Source organism: Dermacentor variabilis, chromosome 8 (genome assembly GCF_050947875.1).
Source record: "Dermacentor variabilis isolate Ectoservices chromosome 8, ASM5094787v1, whole genome shotgun sequence".
Lineage (NCBI taxonomy): Eukaryota > Metazoa > Arthropoda > Arachnida > Ixodida > Ixodidae > Dermacentor > Dermacentor variabilis.
The window spans coordinates 102,645,256-102,666,837 of NC_134575.1; the positions used below are offsets into that span (position 1 = coordinate 102,645,256).

General features: G+C 46.2%; 1 protein-coding gene across 2 annotated transcripts in view; it reads left to right on the forward strand.

Moving 5' to 3' along the window:
- The window catches only part of LOC142590498 (fatty acid synthase-like), a 177,394-nt gene that overhangs the window by 32,261 nt on the left and 123,551 nt on the right, over positions 1 to 21,582 (forward strand). For both annotated transcript variants that reach the window (XM_075702660.1, XM_075702661.1), the window contains exons 3-6: positions 4,996 to 5,322; positions 10,938 to 11,138; positions 14,017 to 14,139; positions 20,441 to 20,674. In XM_075702660.1, coding sequence (XP_075558775.1) covers positions 4,996 to 5,322; positions 10,938 to 11,138; positions 14,017 to 14,139; positions 20,441 to 20,674 — 885 coding nt within the window. The remainder of the gene's footprint in view (positions 1 to 4,995; positions 5,323 to 10,937; positions 11,139 to 14,016; positions 14,140 to 20,440; positions 20,675 to 21,582) is intronic.

Here is a 21,582-nt window from a genome sequence, read left to right on the forward strand (position 1 = left end):
GCTTCTGATAGTTGCGCGCGCCGGCTGTTTTTGCTGAGGCTGTGCGATGTCCCGCGCTCCCCACTAAGACTGAAAGGCAACTTCCTCTTCCTAGAAAACGCTAAAGTATTTAACATAACTATTAGCAGCAGTTAGACAACAGCGAACTAGTGCATAGTTTACTGTACAGTTTGTTTCTACACAACACGTAGAAACAAAGAAGTTGATCATACACAACAGTGAAACTAAATGCAAAAGAAAGAAGGGAATGAAAATAAATAAAAACTTGTTGCGATATTACACATAGACAAGGCCCTAAATTGATGAAAATTTATATAAACGGAGAGCTTAACGCATATTGACGTTGAAATTATATTTGCTACAAAATAAATGAGATAAAAGATATTATTAATTGCAGTTGGATGCACATAAGCAAAAATAAATTTTTGCTAAATTTTTGTCGTAGCGGCTAGTGGCTTCGTCGTACCGGAAACCTGGTATCAAACATTTCGGAGTAGTGGAGGGGGAAGGTCACATGCCCGGTGAATGTGCACGCGTCCGGACAGGTGACCCCATCAAAATGCCGAAATGCCGGTAAGCGCCGACACCGTCATACGAAACGGCTTGGAAACTGGCTGATTTAGTGAGCCAGCCTTGAAATTGGCTCATAAAATGATAATCATATCTATATAGCCTGCAAATTTCGAAGTAGTGCGCGTTTCCAGCTCATGAAGATCTTTTGCCGAGACATTCCACTTCTACGTACTCACTTGAAAGTAGCAGGAGTATGTCTGCAGAAAAAAAAAAGAAAGGTTGATCACATTTGTGAATAAAAAGGCACCAGCATTCACTTGGCACCTCTTACGCCTTGAGACATAATTTATCAATCAGTAAAAATCATATACTAGCACAAATTATTCCTTTCTCGCCTAATTCAAGCCTCAGCAACAGTTCCAGAGCACCCGAAAGCCGCCCGGAGCCCTCGGTCGCGAGCGTCTTGTTGAGGAGGAGGAGCCGGCCAGCCCACCTCAGAAATTAGACTCTGTGCGATAGCGACAGCCGGAAGAACACCTGGCGGCACGCGGAAATCTCGGAGCCAATGTGCTACGTACCGTTGATACCGCGGCCGCCGCGGAGTGCAGCGACGAGTTAACTGAGTCAAGGGGGTTATGCAAAGTATTGGCGGCGAAGACTCACGGAGTCGCCATCTGTGGGAAACGCCTCGCTGGTGAAATATGAGGGATAAGGTGGCGCGGTCCTCGTGCGTTGGCTGTCGGCGCTCAATGAAAACACCACTCGGGAGCCCTCCTGGTCATTTGTGTAAGTACTCTGTTAACGACGTAGGTTTTTTTTTTTTGCCGTCAAAATAATAATCTTGGACAAACAGAAAGCACGGAATCGTTTACAGACTCTTTGCCGAATACGTACAGCGAACGGCCACTGCCGCGGTGGCGGCGATGGAGGTATGCAGTCACTGAGTGCAAATTATTTGACGTATGTTTTTATAGTTGGCTCTCTGCATAATTAAATGGTGCATAACAGAACGAAGTCTCAATGCTGCGATCGACGGTTTCGCAGCCACCGACTGCGCGTCTGCAGGCATGTCCGCGCACAATGTTTCGCTTTCGCTGCGAGCGCGTTGTCGCACCGCGCCGAAAGCTTTAGGCCGTAAAATATGGGCATTTGACACTACACAAGCAGCCATTGTTGCGTGGGCGCTATCACAGGTGTTCAAAAATAATTTCGTTATAACTAGGGACTTCGACGCCTACGGCAACTTGCGATGTGCCGTCGCGACGGTTCAATCTTTCTTTTTCTTTTCTTCTAAATTCTTGGAGGTTTCAATATCAATTCTCAAGTTGCATCGCAATGTATGTATTTATCGGTCGTCTCAGCGAGCAATTTCCCACTGCTTTATTTTCCTAACGCAGTACATTTATTGTTTGGTGCTAACACAAACATAAGCGTATTCCATGCGTTCTTTTACGTACTTCTTACCGTTCCCTTTGTATTCCACTGAACTTAGCAGTATCTAGCATCAACAAGCTCATCGACCAAAGCTTCATGACATTAGCCGGACAGCGCGCGCGGGCGAGCGTCTCAGTGCCTGCTTCTGCTAGTCAATGACCAATCAAGTGCTTGCTGCACAACCTGGTTCTAAGTTTAGCGATTTAACATTCACGAAGCTTCTTGTCCGGCGCGTGCGTGTGAAAGCTCCCACCTGGCTCCGTTGCGTTCATCCGGTATTGCGGCACCGAGCAGTAAGTAGCCTACCATATTGTACGCCTTCAAGGCACTCACTACCTTTCGTAGTGTTTTCATGTGTTGTCAAGTAGACACCCGTAGCGGGAAAGTATGCCAAATTAATGATTACCGCAGAGCCGTTGGGACTTTAAACTTTCGTTTTTATCTTGCTTTGGCGCTTTTGAAGCAGCCGACGCGGCCGGTGTGTCCATGTGAACCGTCATACCACATCACGATGATGGCGACGCCAGCTTTTCCACAGGTGGACCTAATATAACCTCCTTGGGCTGAACACACTGCGGCTCGCTGAGGACAACTGTGATTGGCTAAGCCCCCTGAACAAAACTAGCGATACTCTTCCTCATTCGGCCTCTCTTCCTCCTGGTCTCCTTGCCGCTCGCCCTTTAACTCGTCGCTGCCCTCGCACTTTGCTGGTTCGCTCCAGTGCACGCAGATTCATCCATAGACCTACTTCATCCATACACTTACATCTGTGCTTGAATGCCTAAAATGACGTTTTGTTATGAACGTAACTGGAACGCCAATGCAGTTCTCCGCAAAGTTCGGGAATAAATATCTCGAAACTGGTGTCATCTTGTAATTCGTTCCAAGTGGATCCGCCTTACGAACTGCACAGCTAGAATTTGTAAATTGAAATATGGGCTATAAGGTAAATAGTTACAAAGGTATATAGCGAATTCTTGTTAACGAATGTTAATGTTAATGAATTTTTTAAAGTTCAGTTTTATGTGCAAGTAGTGTCCGCCACTTCGAGTAGACCACCTCACGAACAAGAATTTCGCTATTTTCCACAGGCAACGTGTAAGAATTTTTGAAAGTGCTCGCTGAAACACACACACACACACAGTGTATTATCATTTTATAAAGCTGCTTTGTCATGTATGCTGAATTTTGCAAGCGACTTCGTAACTTCGTGGTCATTGAAACTTTTGTGTTCATGTATAGAATGTCATAATTCAGCTTATCGTTTCTGTGAGAAGTTGGAGGCACTGCTCTCATGCAATTATTTCCATTGTAATGGTTCCCATCTTTGGAATCTTCAGCTTGTCACTCTCTCTCCCTAACGCCACATTCAGTGATTGAAGTTTTTCCGCGCTGTGATTACCTCTCCACAATTTCCTTTACCTAGCAGCTTCATCACAAATGATAGACTTATAGCCACTTTACACTATCCTGATTAAATACGTCTCCTCATCACCACAGCGAGGCAATTAAATGATGTTTTTGTCCACACTATAGAACTGTGGAATGTTTTACCTGGTCATGTTCGTTCTTTAATTGTCACCATGCTGAATTCTTCGATATTGTATACGTTAACCACTGACCTTGCGTTGCATATTCTTTTCTTTTTGTTTTCGCTTTTTCGCTTTTTCATTCTTTGCTAAATTTGTATTCTGTACTCTCTGTTCCTGCAGTGGGCGTTCGAGGCAACGGTATGTTGAAATAAATGAAGAAAATAAATTTCAATCTGATGGCAGTGCCAACTTGAATGCAGCCAATTTATCATTTAGAGAACCGTAATCGTACACAAACCAGAAAAATCTATAAACCGAGGCAGATGGGCAAAATCGAAGTTTACATCACAGCATACTAGCATGTACGCCAGACAGCATCCATCCTACAGTGATGTGTACCCCTGGTAACACGAGAATACTGTGGTGTGCACACCAGACCACTCTACGTGCATACCAGAAACCACCAAGCCGCTGTAGTGTGCCCACCACGACACACCAAGCCACTCTGGTGTGCACACCAAAGAACACCAAGCCTCTCTGGAGTGCACACCACAACACACCAAGCCACTCTGGTGTGCACACCACAACACACCAGGCCACTCTGCCGAGGACCCCAGTACACACCAGGCCACTCTGGTGGGCACACCAGGTAACACCAGAGCGTGCCAGTGTTTACACTAGGAAGCACCTCAACACACCAAAGCCGGTCTGGTACCCGCCGTGGTTGCTAAGTGGTTATGGTGTTGGGCTGCTGAGCACGAGGTCGCGGCATCGAATCCCGGGCACGGCTGCCGCATTTCGATGGGGGTGAAATGCGAAAACACCCGCGTACTTAGATTGAGGCGCACGCTAAAGAACCCCAGGTGGTCGATATTTCCGGAGTCCCGCACTACGGCGTGCCTCATAATCATAAAGTAGTTTTGGCACGTAAAAACCCATAATTCAATTAATTTCAAACTGGCCTGGTGTATTTTTCAACTGCGATGTTTATTCAACCTTACTAACATGCCGTGATTGTGGTTGTACGACTCGGACGGGACCACAGGGAGCCGACATCAGAGACATTCTAGGGCTCGTGCAAATAGGTTAGTGACGATTCACTTCGTGAGCGCGGCTTACGCGTAAGTGTGTAGACGCCGCGAACATGCACATCGAGCACGACGGCGTCGAAGCGCAAATGCAAAGTGCGCGAACGCAGTCGCGGTCGCTACATTGATCTAGGCTGCAATGCCTCGTGTGTAAAGTAAAGCGCATAGTACTACATGTGACAAGAAGAGACGCCGCAAACATGTACAATGAGCACCGCGGCGTCGAAGCTCAAAAGGGCGCGAACGCGACGATTCTCTTCGTCTACAGGCATCATCCTGCTCCGACACTTGCTTCCCTCGCGGTTAGTCATTTGCGTCATTTCACAGATGGGCCACCACGCTTACACGTAAAATGTTATTGAGCACAACAGAACAAAGCACATCATGCGGAAAGGCGAAATCGTGAATATATTTCCCTACTTACGCAGGATACAAGGGCACGCCGAGACGACATGGCAAGATCCGAGACCTGACCCGCTTCGACGCGCAGTTCTTCAGTACGAACCCGATGCAGGCTCATCTGATGGATCCACAGTTGCGATTGTTGTTGGAGACGTCATACGAGGCAATCGTGGACGCAGGCTACGACCCGGAGACGCTGCGGAAGCGGGACATCGGGGTGTTCATCGGTAATTCGGGCTCCGAGTCAGCTGAGGCCTTCAAAATTGACGCGACGAAAATGGCGCGCCATGTATATATGGGATGCCATAGGGCCATGTTCTCCAACCGAATTTCATACTCGCTTGACCTACAGGGTAAGTGCACCTTGCCGTGAATCCTAGGTGGTGTCAAACGTTTCAAGCAAAATTGCGACTGAATCCATGTCACTATGAACGTCGACGTTAGAAGTAAACAGAAACAGTGAATCGGTTGAAATACATAAGGTATTCCTAGTTAAGAGAGAAAATCAAGTTATTTTCTCTCCTTATTAGGAATACATTACGTAAAACTTTAATTTGACAGTTCTGTCAAAGTTTCAGTTTTGAATTTCGCGCCCGAACTCCAGGGTTTCTTCGTCAGTGTGACATCATGGATTCCAAAGAATTTTTTTTGGCATTTCGACCAATGTGGGTTAGTAATATTAATTAAATTTCCGTAAGTTGAGCCCTTGTCTATATAGAATACAATGCAGTCAATTTTTTACCTAATACATTTTTTGCAGCCTGAGCCAACGGTGCAGAAGTTTATCACCCTTCGACGAGGTGGTGCGCGGAATTCAAGGCGGCGTCGCCACCAGTCTTTCGCTTTCTCGTCTTTTCTGAATTTCCACACGCCTTATAGCGGTAGATTATATTTTTTTGGTATAGTGGAAGGGTAATTTTCTAACAGAGCTCAATTTCTTTTTCTCTTTCTGCCCTAATTCTCTTTCTGCTATAATACCATATAACCACCTCTGGAAGGCGTCATGTACAAGGCGTGCACTGCAACTGGGCCCCTCTCTTCTGTCAACACACACTGCGCCATCTAGCGGCGAAGCCGCAAAGTCTACGCTTCGCCTGAGATATGTGTTATCTGAGAACTGTTCCCTCTAAGGCGTTGGTATTCGTAGGGTACTTCACGCACGTGCCGGTAGCTAACAGTCTCTACGTCTCTAACCGCTAGCTATGTCTCACCATTTTCCCACCTGCCTGGGGCACTGGGCAGCGTACGGTCTAAAGAACAGCGCATCAGGCTGCTGTGCTAAGGGAAGAGGGTTCGAAACGAACAGTCGAACCAACTTCGGCCACTGAGTGTGTGGCTGTGTTTACACATGTGCTGCTTTCAACGAACCTGTCTCACACCGACATGGGTCACCGTAGATGCTGGACAAGTAATGCAGCCCTCTTCACTAAAGCTCTTTGATGCCGACTTGGCGCCCTGGGTAGGTACCACTCGTCGCGGGACGTCACTTGCCCTATTTCGTACGAACTTGAGTCACGGGGTATGTTCGACTTAGGATGCGATGTACTAGAATGCTTTCTCTTATGCTGGTCGAAATAGAACTCACGCTCACGGCTTCTCGAAGGAAAGCAACCCGGAGCTTTGGCAGGCTGCGCTACAAGTGAACTCGGTACGTGCTCTTCCTTCGGTGAACTTCTCGCCAGCTTGAGTGTCTCTGTTGACACTGGGTGGGCGGCAAACACGGCTGAATTAGTGTTAGCACACACCGCGGCGTCACCCTTCTTGCCTCGCAGGGCACACGCGGACTGCTTTGAATTGCTGTTATGTGGCGCAGCGCGTTTAAAAATAAGCGTGAGAGAGGAACCCAGCTTTCGTATGACGCGCATCTTCGCGTTCACACGCACCTGCCCGCGATGCGTTTCGGAGGTCACGCGCAGGCTTCGTGGTGCCAACACTAAATGGCACCGTGTTCAAAGGCGAAATGACGTGTTTCTTTTTTTCAGGGCTCCGCCACGGCAACGGAAATATAAATTTTCTGTGCATATTTTCGGCTTGCCTCTGAGATTTTTTCTAAGCCTATAAATAGTATAGGCAAGAGGCGGCAAGGCTATCACTCATTGGTTTATTTGCGATAGCAATGATATGGATGCTCTAGGGGCCGTTCAGCCGTCGTCGCTGGCATCGCAATAATGTGCAGTGTCGAAGTTCGATAACATCACGGCCGTGCATCTAATGCGGTGGGTGCGACTGTGAAAATGTGCGAGATTGAGCCGAGGATGGACGCTCAATCTAAAGCGCGCAAGGCACGAAGATGGGGAGGAAGTGAGCTGTATTATCCAGCGGCGCCTGCGTATGGCACTGCTGAGCGCGTCTGTGTGGGCTCTGTCTTCACTCTAAGGAAAATTTACGCCTTTTGGAGTGCCCCTTCTGCCACACAACGATAATCGTCATCTGCCTTGATGTGTTTCCTTTCTTGAAAACGCCGCGCCCGCTACTTTCCTGTCGGGAATGCTATCACGCTGATAACGCGCATGCCGTTCGTTAGTGGAAAGTACCGGGCTCGCAGCGTTAAAGAAAGGAAACGCATCAAGGCAGATACGATTATTGTTGTATGGCAGAAGGGGCACTCCAAAGGGTCTAAACTTTTCTTAGAGTGTTGAAAGCGATGTGCGGTGGGCACAGTCACGACGCACCGAGGGCTCATACCTTTCTGCGAACAGAGAGAGACAGGCAGGCAAATAATTTTATTGATGGTTCTGAGGGACGCGTTAGAGTACCTCCCTTTTCAGGGAGTCCCCGGAGCCGTCGCGGGCGGCACTCACGTCGAGGTACGAAGATCGTGGCCCTCCGCCCTCTTGCAGGTCCTCTGGACAGCCCGTAGTTGCTCTGAGAGGCCGCCGCTGTTAAGGGATGCCTCCCAGTTCGTTAGAGTGGTAAGCGATGAGCAGCGTAACGCAGTGCATTGCCAGAGCATATGAGATAAAGAGCAGTACGCCTCCCCAAAGTCTGAAGAGTGGGGTTCTACATTTGGCGCGAAGTGACTGAATCGGCCCCTGGAGGGAAACGACCCCATTTGGAGCATGCGAAAGGCCGACAATTGTGATCTAGCGAGGTAGTAGTGCAAAGGCCCGCCGAGCAAGTTGATAACTTGCGAAGATTTCATGGAAGGTGAGAAGCGAATCTCTGTAGAGTCCTACGTCACCGCCCGTGAGTCCACGGGAACCGCCGAAGTGTCTAATACCTCGCGCACAGTCATGGACCAACTCATTGGCGATAACAACCTCAGAGTGCAGATTCCCATATGGGCCGAGAACCATTTGATGATATGAAAACCAGTAGCCCCCCTCGATGGCGAGGATGGCCGCCACCTCTTTTGAGGTGGAGCCGGAGACGAACGCTCGGGCTGCAGACGTGGAGTATGTAAAGATATTGGGACGTAGAGGGTCCTTCAGTGCTATAGCTGTAGCAACCTGCTCGGCTACTGTTGCAGAAATCATCCTCACGTATGCTGAATTAATGAGAGTGCCATTGGAGTCAACCGAGACTACGGCATAGTGATCAGAGCGCCCGTACCGAGTGGCGTCAAGGAAACGTGCAAGATTCGGAGTGACTGCAGCCACTACTGGTAGGGAACGAGCGCGGGCTACCCGGCGCCCTACATTGTATTGAGGGTGGACTTTACGTGACAGGGGATCTACCTTGCACGCGTCTCGGACCATGGGTGATAGGGTCGCGTTGCGCTCTGTGATTTCCTGGTGACCGCATCCAAAGGATTCGAGTATGCTACTCCCCGCTCGCGATGATCAGAGTCGTATTATTTGGGCCAATCGTTGGGCCTCGATCACCTGTGACAGGGTGTTGTGCATGTCTAGTTTCATGAGACGCGCGGTGCTGTTAGTGAGTGGTAAACTCAGCACGCGCTTGATGCTGTTGCGCCTGAGGGCGTCGATTTTGACCTCATCCCGTTTAGTCCAGCGCAACTCGGAGGCTACATAGTTAATGTGGCTCATCAGAAACGCGCGGTAGAGTATGAGGTAGAGTTGCTCTCGCTTGCCCCCCTGGAATCATCTGGAAAGAAAAAGCAAGCAACGAAAATGCAAGAAATATCTTATTCGTGATATTCATCGGCAAAGAATGTTGAAGTTTTGTTCTATAGACGAAGCATCGATTGCGATCACAAATTAGTACACAGCTATACGAAGTAAGGATACTATAGCTTTATCGGCCGTGTAAAGTCGGAAACATTTGCTTACTAACTGAATTACCAAACCGGGGCCAGCGTGCAGAGGCAAACACGAACACGTCACGCTCGATGACCACGGACACTTGCTGTCGAAACGCCGGCGTGAGCGAACGAAGTGATCGTGCTGTCTATCGATTAAACGGAAATAGCGTCGAGAAAACAGCAGGCACAAAGGTCTGAGCCGTCTGTAGATCGCTTTGAAGGTACGACGTGTGCGACCGCACGCCACGGCGAAGAGGACGCAGTTGGCCTGGCGGACAAGAACTCTCCCCCCCTCTCCCTCTAGAGCTGCCTCTCCGCTTTGCTTCCTTTCGCACGCACGAGATCGAGCCACGTTAATCAGTCCCTTTGCACCCGGTAGCGAAATACGCAGTTGCTGCCGAGCCCAACGCCGGCCCCTTCCCTCTCTCGTATCCCCTTCCCTCACTCTCATCATCCACGGCCTTTTGCGCCACGGGAGACGGCGCGTTTGCTCACCGCTTTCCTCCCTCGCGCGCGCCATATTGAGCCGCGATCGTCAACTCCCCTCGTGCGCTTTCACGTCGTCGACGGTGTTGTCGCCCCTGGAGTTTACACGCAACATGACGGCGATGTCGAAAATGGGCCTGGAGTGTCCGTGTAAATTATATCGCAATAAAATCAGCAGTGAAGTGAGGGAGTAATTATGTATCGGGAACATAGTTGCTGGATGTTTACCGGGAAAATGAATTCAGGCAAGTCGCATCTAAAAGAGAACACTAGCGAAAGGTGAACGTACCAGGAAAAAAAGCGGTGACTTAGAAATGCGTGTGAAAAGCTGCCATTTCTCCGACATTGCCCTTTAGCTTGTGCGAAATTGTAAGTGCGCTGTTGAAAGTGCTGTTAATAATGCTAGCTGAAGTACAGGAGATATCTAATCTTTTCTGAAAAAAATAACTACATTATTTTGATTAAAGTGTTAGCTCTCTTGAGCCAAAAAATTTTACGTTACCTAAGGTAAAAAGCTAAATATTCCTATTCTAAAACACTAATACGTGCAGCGGCTATTAGTAAATAATTGAACATACTTTATTAATCTTTGTTTAATGTTAATTACTATTCTCATTACAACGAACTTCCGTGGCGCATATACTGCAGTTTTGGACTGCAATCTGCCTAATGTCCAAGCCTTGCCTATTTAGCAGCGGTTCTTAGATTAGCGGGAAGCTGAATGTAAAGCTTTAAAAAATATTTCGAAAAAATAAATGCCCTTACAATTACATACCCGCGAGGGCGTTTAATTAAGGCTTACTAGGAAAACACTAGGCAATAACGGAGACTTAATGTGGCGCAGTAGTTAATCATGGGAAATGGTGCTATTCTGAGGATTGCAAATAAGTCAACGTGCATCAAATACATATCATCTTCGCTCCGTCGCAGCCGTGTGTGGCCTAATAGATAACGAAGAAGGTAAATTATAGCCTATAAAGTGAAATCATGTTAGTCGTGATCAAACATTTTCTTATAACTGCGCTACTAACAGTGCAGTTACAGAAAGGTAATCTCGACGGCGAAACTAGATAAGTGTTAGAACTTTAGAATTATAGTTATATTGTAGTTACGGCGAAAGAACAGAAAGTGTCAGATCCCAAGCCACGTACTTAACTCTTTATTGATCAATACGAAATGGTGCAGTACGTCACGTGAATGGCACACTGAATACTGTTGCAAGGCAACAACAACTAAAAATGGCATTAATTCGCTGCCACATCTTTTTCAATCCCACAGGACCGAGCATGACAATTGACACAGCCTGCTCGTCAACTATGATAGCCTTGAACGAAGCCGTGCTTGCAATTCGCTCGGGACAATGCGAGGCAGCCATCGTCGGAGGAGCAAGCATCACCCTCAATCCCCACAGTACGGTGGAGTACAGTGACCTGGGCGTGCTCTCAAAAGATGGAGTTAGCAGGCCCTTCGACCACAAGGGTGAGATTATTGTCGAATGTTTGCTACTATTGTGATGCCGACTTCTTCACCAACAGTAATTCCTTCAACGGCGATAACATGTAATGTGAAAGAGGTCGCGGTACTCAAGCATATAGAAATATTGAAAAGGCACAGTTTCGCTCCAAAGGCGAAGCATCGACTGCGATAGGAAATTAGTTTACAGCCCTACGAAGGATAGCGCTTTTATCGGCCACATCAACTTGTAAACATTCGCTTGCTGACTAGATTAACGAGAATGGTGTCAGTGCGCACAGCAAACATGAACACATAATACCCGATGACGGTGGACACTCACTGCCCAAAACGCTGGTGTGATCAAACGCGGCAGCAGGAGCTAGCGGAATGAGCTTCGTGCTGTCTATCGCCATCGGCACTTCGGTTGACAGGTTCAATTAATTGTTGCTTTGGTATCTAGCCTCCACAATCATGAATCAGAATGACAAGTTGTACGTACAGAAAGCCGGAATCTGCATCCGGTAATGCCTCGCTCCAGGTTTGAGTGATCAGGTAGCGCAGTTGTACAGAGACATTGAGGAGAGTGTATTGCCACACGTCATCAAGATTTTCCGCTTCGTCGACGATTATCTCAGCATTTACCGTGGTAGCGCCGAAGATGCTACGTACAAAATAGAATTGCAGTCAACATTTAACAAAATATTCCCCGGATAACTCTCACCAAGGAAGTTCTTCTTGATGGCCACATTCGCTTCTTTGATCTTGACCTACACTTTAGCTGAGAGCACGCCTACTGGATGTACGCCCCTCGGTCGAAGAAATGCCTTCTTCCGTTCGACTCTATCCACTCAAAGTTAGCGAAACACGCGGTGGCAGTTGCTGCCATGAAGAACGCACTCTTGCGGTAGTGCCCTCATTGAGTAGCACAAAGCCTTGCTTCACAAATCAAAAGGTAGGGAGTAGTAGGGTTTCCGATTAGCTTTTATGTGACCTTGTGGAAACCCTGTTGCGAGAACTGCAAAGCAACATAGCTGCGCCAACAAAGAAAGCCGACAGCACAATAACCGCCGTAATGCCATGCGTGCACAAAGTGTCACAGATGATTGAGAAAGCTGCGGGACGCACCGGCGTTGAGATTGCGTTTTCGGCCCCCAACAGGCTACGTGATCTGTCTGAGCACGTGAACGCGAATGGCGAGTGGCCTAATGTCTGCAGCAAAAGACATGCCAAACATTTTGTTTACTGCAAATGCGTCGTCATCTACGAAGTGCCACTTTCTCGTGGACGTATCTGCATTGGTCAAAAAGGCCGATGTATCAATCATCTCCCTAAGAGTACACGCTAACAACATGAAGTTAATGGTGGGCAGCAGCATGCATTTCCACTGTGCCATGTGCGCATGTTCCCGTTTTTTAGACCAGAGTCTTACAATCAGAAGCTATCAAGGTCAGACCATTTGAGAAATTTGTAAAACGTCCTGCATTGAATGGCATGGTACAATAACGTGGAAAGTTGGACAGGTTGGTGATTAATCATCATACTGTACGGGTGAAGCAGCGCACTGACACGGACACTGTGAAGATACACAAGAAGAGACGAAACCCACTGCACTCACAACTATTTTATTTCAGAACACATACATCATATTTATATACCTGCGCACTCTCAGGCGTCAAAGAAAATCAAGCTTCACGCACAATTCAGAAGAGGGGAGAGGGTTGTATAAGTTAGCCATCTGTACATCTAAGCAATGGTGAGGTTGCCTTTTTGGAAGTACACTAAAGGAAGAAAAAGTTGTGTAACGAGAATGTTTGTTAGGTGTGCAACAAATACGATAGGATTGCACACCATAGTAGATAGGTACCGTATCTTTGACGCCCGAGTATGCGTGGGCAAATGATTTCTAAAAAGAATGCCTCTAATCTTGCCTTGAATTTCTTTGATGCCTGAGGGTGCGCAGGTATATAAATATGAAGTATGTGACTGTTGTGTTTTCTTGTGTCTTCACTGGGTCCGTGTCAGTGCGCTGCTTCACCAGTAAGGCATGGTACAAGCTGTGTCAGTGCCCGTTCTATGTCGCTCTAAGGAAAGAGCTTGATTACTTGCAACACGAAGTGACGCAGTGCACAAGCTTCTCCGATTATTCTAGTCATTGTTTTCTCCTGCCTCTTTCTTTCCTCTTCCTACAGTTTTCAACCATGCGCTGACTCTCTCGTACCTCTTTTATACCCTACTTTCACTACCTGTTTTAACTGTGTATTCCTCGGGGAAGCATTTTTATTGTTTCATGGCGCTATTTACCTTTTATAATTTTTTCTTTATTTTATCCTTTTGAGGACCTCCCGTTTTTTGAGGTACTATTCTTTTTTATACTGGTGTCATAGCGTTGTTCTCTATGTGGGCATGTTCTATTTTTATGTTGCGGCTTGGGCTTCGCCTCGATCGGCAATTATTTTTGGGCATCTGGATATGAAATGTTTTCTGACACATGCGCACTGGTTTTGATTGTTGAATGCTTATATAGAAAATTTTCTTGTGGAATAAATTCAGTTCGAAGTAGCACTTTGTATGTCCTCATTCTTTTCGCTGTTCCAGATTTTTGCGCTTTACCTGCCCTAAAAATGAGGCCGTACCAACAAGCCCTAGTTAGTTAATCACTGTATTACATTTTTGGCTCTATTTGTGGGGCATGTCTGCATTAATTAGTATTCGCGTACTTTCCTCTCATCTTATAAGTAGGAACCACGAAATTCTTTTTACGCGTTATCTTCGAAAAACAACTTTCACCGTAAATGTATTTTACATAAATGAATAAATAACTAAAGAAGAGCCTTAGTTTCAAAAATTCTGCATGTTCGGTAGGATGCACGTTGAACAGCAGCACTTGTACTTTCGAATGCAGGCGATGGCTACGTACGCAGTGAAACTGTCGGCGTGTTCTTCCTTCAGCGGTTTTCTGAAGCCCGACGTGTATACGCCAAAATCGTCAATGTGAAGGCGAATACAGACGGTTTCAAGGAAAAAGGTGAGCTGGTTTGAGTAGCTTTGCGGTCACACTGTGTTGAATTCGTAGACTGCCGCCGTTGGGAAACGCGTGGTCAGAGCCTATGCCCAAACACGGCTCTCAGCATCATAAGCCATTCGCCGCCTGGTAATCTGGCACAGCATATTTGTGCACTTGCTTGCGCAGTTGTTTACGCAATGTCAGCGATTTCTGCTACTCATTAGCGCCTTTCCCATTGCGTATAAGACTGTTACACAGATGTCTACCTATTAGGGATATGCCTTCCTACCCCACTGGGACTTCTGCTTGAACAATCAACCGTTTGGTGTTTCGCAACATGATGGACTTGGGCGCACGAGGGTTTGACCCTTCAGCGCTTAACCGCCGGTGACAGCCGTATCCGGAGATCCTGAGTCTTCAGCCACTGCTTAGTGTGGAAACCATTAAGGCTCCTCGGCGGATGCAACATATTCCCTTGGCCTCCGCTTTAAGCATATGTTATCATCGGATCTACCTGGAAATCGGTAGTTGCCTTTTCTTGCCTTCTCCACAACCTGTGTCATCCCCTGTCATTTTTATTGTTTCCTGTCTGCTCCTTACTTCCTGTTAATTCCGAGCTTCGAGGCAGCCAGGGTTCAACTTGTTTGGCACAATCACACTTGGTTATACAAATTGGAACACGTACAGTTGGAATTTGATAGGCCTGTGCTTGCCGGTCCGACAGCGCCCCGGCAACGCCCCACGGTGGGGTACGATAGGGCCCTGGGCTGCTAAGCACGAAGTCTCGCGATCGAATCGCGGCCACGGAGGCAGCCTTTCGATGGGGCCGAAATGCAAAAACACCCGTGTATTTAGATTTAGGAGCACATTAAAGAACCTCAGGCAATGCAACTTTCTGGAGACCCCTGTTACGGCGTGCCTCATAATCATATCGTGGTTTTGGTACATAAAACGCCGTAATTTATTTTTAATTTTTTAATGATGGTCCTGCACAAAACAATAGTATTTTCCTGGCTATTTGTCTTCCCGCGTTTCTTGATCGCCTGCAGAAAAGAGGGCATCCCGGAGAGTTTGAATTCCTTGTCCACCGCAAAGACAATTTGCCTCGTTCCCATATCATTTACAGCCTAAATCGAGCAAATAGTCCGGGAGAGCCAACCAGTGCTGTACAAAGATACTTTACATTTGTATCATGAAACGACAAAAGATACCCGGGCAACAAGTATTTGAGATACAGATACAGATACTACTGCAATTACTGCATACGATACGAAACTCTCCATTTGTATCTTAAGATACTTCGATACATTCGCAAATTTCTAATTACAGATCTATACACGGCTTCCCAACTATCATGCAATAAGATATTAAAAAAATATGCAAGTGCCACGTAGCTGGACAGAACCAAGGCATTGTTGGTTGCCGTCATTTGGAGGTACTAAGATTATTTCTTGCATTCCGCCGGATTACATAGTTAGTCTTGACTAATTCATCAACTTATCAAATAATATATTTAGATTGACAGTGTCAATGAGAACATTGTAGTAGAGTAACATAAAGAACTCTCTATACAGCTTGCTGTTGCTCAATACGTGCTACATAGAAGTGTTTTTCCGAACGTGAAAGTTACCAGCCAACACACGGAAAGTGCCTCGAGCGGCCAGTCACGCGTCAGTTGTGCGTGTATTCGCAGGATTCTTTCACGCTCGGAAAAACACATTTATGTAGCATGTATTGCGCAACAGAAAACTGTATCGAGGGTTTTTCATGTTGCTCTACAATTTTCTCATTGACATATTTAATTTTTTTTTCTCATTTGAGAAGTTGCATAAGTAATTAGGATTAAATATGTAGTTAGGCGGAATGCAAGAAATAATCTGAGTGTCTCCAAGCGATGGCAGACAACATTACCTTCGTTCTGTCAAGCTACGTGGCATTTGCATATGATTAAATCTTGGTGCATCTTGGGTAAACCCTGTATAAATTAGAAGCAAACACCGATGAACGAAAATGGTTGCTTGCAAATTTTTTTAACTCTAACCTTCTTTCATTTGAATGAAATGTTGTTTAGTATCTAAAATGGTTTGTCTTTCTAGCTAAAAGTATAATATTTTCTTTCAAAAAGAACTTTTCATGGTATTTTAGCTGACAAGCATAACACTTATTTATACACTGCGCTGTCAGCAGTTGTTGCTTGTCACTTTTTAATCGATGGGAGTCGCCGTTCTGCTAGTCTGCCAGCTAGTGGGCCCCGATATAATACCAAAATCATCGATAAGAAGCCCGGACACGATGGCGCAAATACCGCTGCGGAGCGTTACCTTGCCCGTAATCGTATTACCGTTTACGAATGTAACGTAGTCCAAGAAATTGATTTCGATTCTCGGATTTGGCCTGTAATGCACCGGTGCTCACGTGTACCTTCCATGATAACTCAGTACAGATAAGTCCCCTACGAGGAGTGTTAACTCCTATCCCCACTGCTTATCTCTACAGTGATTAGTTTTGACTTAGGTTTCATGTATGAAATTGCGCAGGATTCTGGTAAGTAAACAGCTGGAAGTTGGCGCCCCTATGTGTCGTTTGTCTCTCACTTCGTCCTCGTCTGCTTAGCACCTTAACATTTGTTTTTTAGTCATGAACCAACTAGTTCAGCAACAAGCTTTGTTCAGCACGTTTATATGAGTAATTTTGCGGCTAGGGCATATTCAGTGCTGCCTGCTTTGAGACATGTCAAGAAAACAAAATTTCAGAAGGTCATTGTATTCACTAATATTGAAAGTGTCGAAAGATTTGTAATGTCATTCTGTAAAAGTAAAAATGCGGTAATAAGTGAACTTTCTTCCCTCCTATGCTCGATGCACATATCTATCCAGCATGTAAAGATATGCGGGATGCCATGGCACAGAAGCATTAAGGGCAATATGCTGGCAGACGAAATCACTACGTCACAGAGCCCACGGGGATGACCGATAATTTAGCTGACAATAAGAGGGAAAAGTGGAGCTGGGCAAGTCATGTAATGTGTAGGGCAGATAACCAGTCGACTGTTAGAGTTACAGTATGGGTGCCACAGAAAAGGGAAGCCCAGTCGAGGATAGACAAAAATAGGTGGAGCTACGAAATTAGGAAATTTGCAGGCGAAAGCAGGAATCAGCTAGCGCAAGACACGAGTGATTGGAGATGGCTGGGAGAGGCCTTGGTCCTGTAGTGGACATAAAATAGACTGCATGATAACGATGATGATTATATTCTTGTCGCAACCACCCCACACCAAGTATCCTTGTTCTAATACTTCCATACTTTACGCACTTTAAGTGACTCGTTTTTCAGCCGTTTTCATCTACCTATGAAAATTCATTCTTGAATATTACTGACACTACACCACCCTGTGAAAAGTCGCAAACACTTGTTAGATGCGTACCAACAGTTTCTTCCGTGAGCAGCTGTTAGGTATTAATCATGATCGTAAACACAATTACGGCACACAACGGCTACAACTTACCTCAGGGATGTGCAGTCATGCTGCGCCTTCGTCACTCATGCCGTGACAGTCATAAAGCATCTGCGGCTTCGCCAATGTACATCACATTACGTGTTGCTAGTCAATGCATTGTAATGCATGTTCCTTATTAGGTGTATAGCTAATAGTCTTGCTTATTATCTCCGAAGTAATTGTGAACGTGCAGTGCGGTTATGTAGGGTTTTGATAGTGCTGTGAACTTTTCCAAAAGGAATGTCATAGAAGACCAAACGGACAACCATCGTATTTGGGCTTTCGTAACAATTGTAGGCGCAGAATAAATTTTACTGCCTGTGTGAGCAGTTCCTGGCTGAATATTCGCAACGGTCATCCAAACTGAAGGATATATAAAATTAACTTTTTAGAAGTGGCATTTACCAACGCGAAAATTAAAAAAAATGCTTATGAAGCGGGGTGTGTGGTAAAACCCTCTTTATGGTGGGTGAGTGAACACTGTATTCTGATGAGGTAACTAACCTCGTAGTTCGACACTAATACCTGTTGTGCGATATTCACGTGGTCTTAAAAAAACATTTTTCCTGAAGCTCAAGGCCGTGATTGTATTATTTCATTTGAGCAATAACGCTTCCAGATGGCTGCACCACATCGCAACCGCTAATGGCGTGAACACCGGCTGAGAAAAGGATGCTGTATGCAAATTCCGAGATGCAGAAACGGTGTACACGCTGGGTCGCTGGGAGAAACAGAGAAGAAGCCAGCTATAGAACCATAGTGAACAGCAAAGAACACAGTTGGAAGAAACTGATTTATTAAGTTAAAGGGTTGTTTACCGCAAAAGCGAAGGGAAAGCGCCTGAGAACGCATAGATATAGGGAATATTTGCAATATAAAGAAGACGCGTGTAATATTAATGAAACAGCTGTTGAGACTAACAGGAAACAGCTGGAAAACATAAAATTCCAATTAAGTAATGAAGCGTAATAAAGCGGGGTTTATATAGTGAATAATGTAGACCACACTATAGAATGTTTTATCTTGGGTGACACCATTTCCCAATCGAAGCGCCGTCTGTCGTCAGGCGCTATGCTGGAATGGGGCATCGCGCTGTACAATACACGGTGAACGTGCTGTTGACGACGAGTGGCAAATATTCGTGTTCTCCTTATAGGTCTCAACAAGTTATGGGCATTGGCAAACTTTATAGCATGTCGTTAAGAAGGTCTTGGGCTCCGATATAGCCACAATGTCAAACTGCGACATGCCTAGAAGAGTTGCGAAAGCTCTGCGCATGATCGAAAGAGGTAGTAAGTATGAATATTGTCGATAAGTAACGCAAGTGTGACGTCTTATTAGTGTATGTCTAGCCTTGAATTCAATTAGGCTTTCGCTCACGTGAAAACAAACACGGGTGTCTCCTTTTGGCATGCGAAGCACCGAGTAAACAAGTACTACTAGGTTTGGTGCTCCTAAAATTTTCGCCGTATGTTTTTCCAAGAATATTTACATCGCACCGACGCACAAAGCTTCGCAAAAACAGTACGGTAAAATAACTCGACGCGAAACTTATTTATCCGTAAGTACTCGAGAAAATGACATAGTGACAGTGGCCGCGAATACGCCACAATCAATGAGACGCCTTGGTGTTTTGAAAAATATGCGCAATCTTGCGTCTTTAGCGGTGCCTGTGAAAGAGAACGTCGTCGACTTGAGGCAGCTGAAGAACGAATTATTTTCTGTAACGACACCTTTATTAAGTAATACAGCTCGCGATGCGCGTCGTTGGCCAGACAGTTTGGCAGGGAGACTCGGAAGCACGGAAGAGTCCATGTGCACTAGGGTCGGCCGGCGCATGGTAGGCATGGCTAGGGGACAGCGCGAAAAATGAACCCGCCTTGGTTTTCTTCATCGGCGCATTCTCTTTTCAAAACACGTCCTCGGTCAACTCTCAGCAGAACGTTCGTTGCCAGGCATGATAATTTCGGAACACGTTTGAACAGAAAAACTGTCATGTGGCCGTAGAGAGAAATAGTTGACTTCGTCCATTCGCACCAGCTGACCGGCTCGAATGCGCACCTTTCGTTGATGTGCCGGTTTGATCATGGTTGCCGAGTTCGTCGCCGTGTGCTGACTGCAAAGGAAATAGGCTGAGCATACACGCGACGAAGCTGATGACGTCCGCTTTCTCTTTATGCTGGGAATCGAACGCTGACGTTTGACGGCAACAGCAGATGTGGAGTCTACGGTATGGCCGCAGCTCAACGCGCACGTGACATTCGCTTCCGAATGGTATTCTCCCAGCTGTTGCGGGGAGAAACGGCGATCCGCACGTGCAAATGCGAGGAGGAGAGCGGCGCCGTGCGCAGGTTCGAGGCTGCGTTCCCCCTCGCCGATAAAACAGTTAATAACGTTACTTGCAATTTTAAATTATACACAATGCTTTTAAGAACGACCTTGCGAGCATGTGTGTCAAACTGTTTGAAAAGAGATCATCATATTGTCGTCGTCATTATCATCATTACAAACAGTTCAAGCACATAATTTGCCTCCACGAAGCGACCGCTGAGGGAGGCGATGGGCGATAAAGCGAGTGTGGCGGCTACGGTGAACCATATTTTCTTCCCACCGCAGCCCGTGGTCTACGTGCTGAAGGAGTAACCCCAAGGTCCAAAATGCGCAGGGCAGTATAATGAAAAGTGGAGCGTGAAATCGTTAACGGGGATTGGTTATTACCGCTGATAAAATCAACGAAACAATTATTGCGCACATAGAAATAATGCAATTTCGTCTGTGCTGAAATTCGAGGAACGTATATATCTCATTCGGTGCTGTCTCTCGCAGATGTCTCATTTCCGTCCGCCGACGTGCAGGCGAAGCTTCTTCGTGATGTTTACACCGAGGCCAATGTGGACCCGCGGGAAATAGTTTATGTCGAACCGCACGGAACTGGGACCAAGGCTGGCGGCACACAGGAGCTCGAGGCACTCAGCAACGTCTTTTGCCCACCAGGACGTCAAAAGCCGCTCAAGATTGGATCTGTCAAAAGCAACATGGGGCACTCGGAGAGCGCTTCAGGTAAGACGGTCTGACTACTAGAGCATGTGGCCGTAGCAACTAGCGTAAAAGTGTTGGCTTCCGCTTTCTGCCAAAGATCAAAGCTTAGGTAGCAAGTAGGACTATCAAAACGTATGTAACTGCGTCTGTGCATGCTCACATTAGGCGGGCACTTGGCATAGAGCTTCAAACCTGCCAAGTGCCACCTGCCAAATAACTAGCGCTTGTGATGTAGTGCCGTTTGCACAACGTCTGCTCGAAGCTTGCTTATCAATAACCGAGGGCTGCATTTGGAAAGAAAGGACGTATTGCTTTCAAAAGTTCGTGGAGTCGGCAGTGAATTTGAAGGAATCAGACCAAACGTGGAAAGAAAACTTATTTCCATGACGTAACACAAACGTATCGAGCATTCAGCCATGCTTGGGAAATTTTAAAAGTGAATGTTTTCTCTCCACGGAACTAATGACCTCCTCATCCGCAAGTGAATACATTTTGTGACTTGAAGATTTATTCTACAGAATAATCTGCGGTGCTTTATTGTGCTTTTCGGTAGTACTCACTGCCACCTCAGTCAGCTTCATGATTGAGACTTTCTAGACAGTAAGTTCTCAAGTTAAAATTTTTGCCGAGATAACAGACACTTTTTTTCAGCTTTCTTTTTTTATTTGTGAGGGGCCCTTTAAAGTCCGACCAAAAATTAGGGCGCATGAGAGGACGCGTTTGTAGGCGCCCAATACACAGAATCCGACTCATGGTACGTCGATTGCGCGTCTCGTAGTTTGAGGACATCTCAAAATAGTATGACGTCGGTGCAGCTAATAAAACAATGTAACGCCGAAACGGTTGTACCTACAAGGGCAAATTTTATCCAAATGACACTACACCTAACACAGGTTTATGATGCACTCAATACACAGCCGGACTGGTAC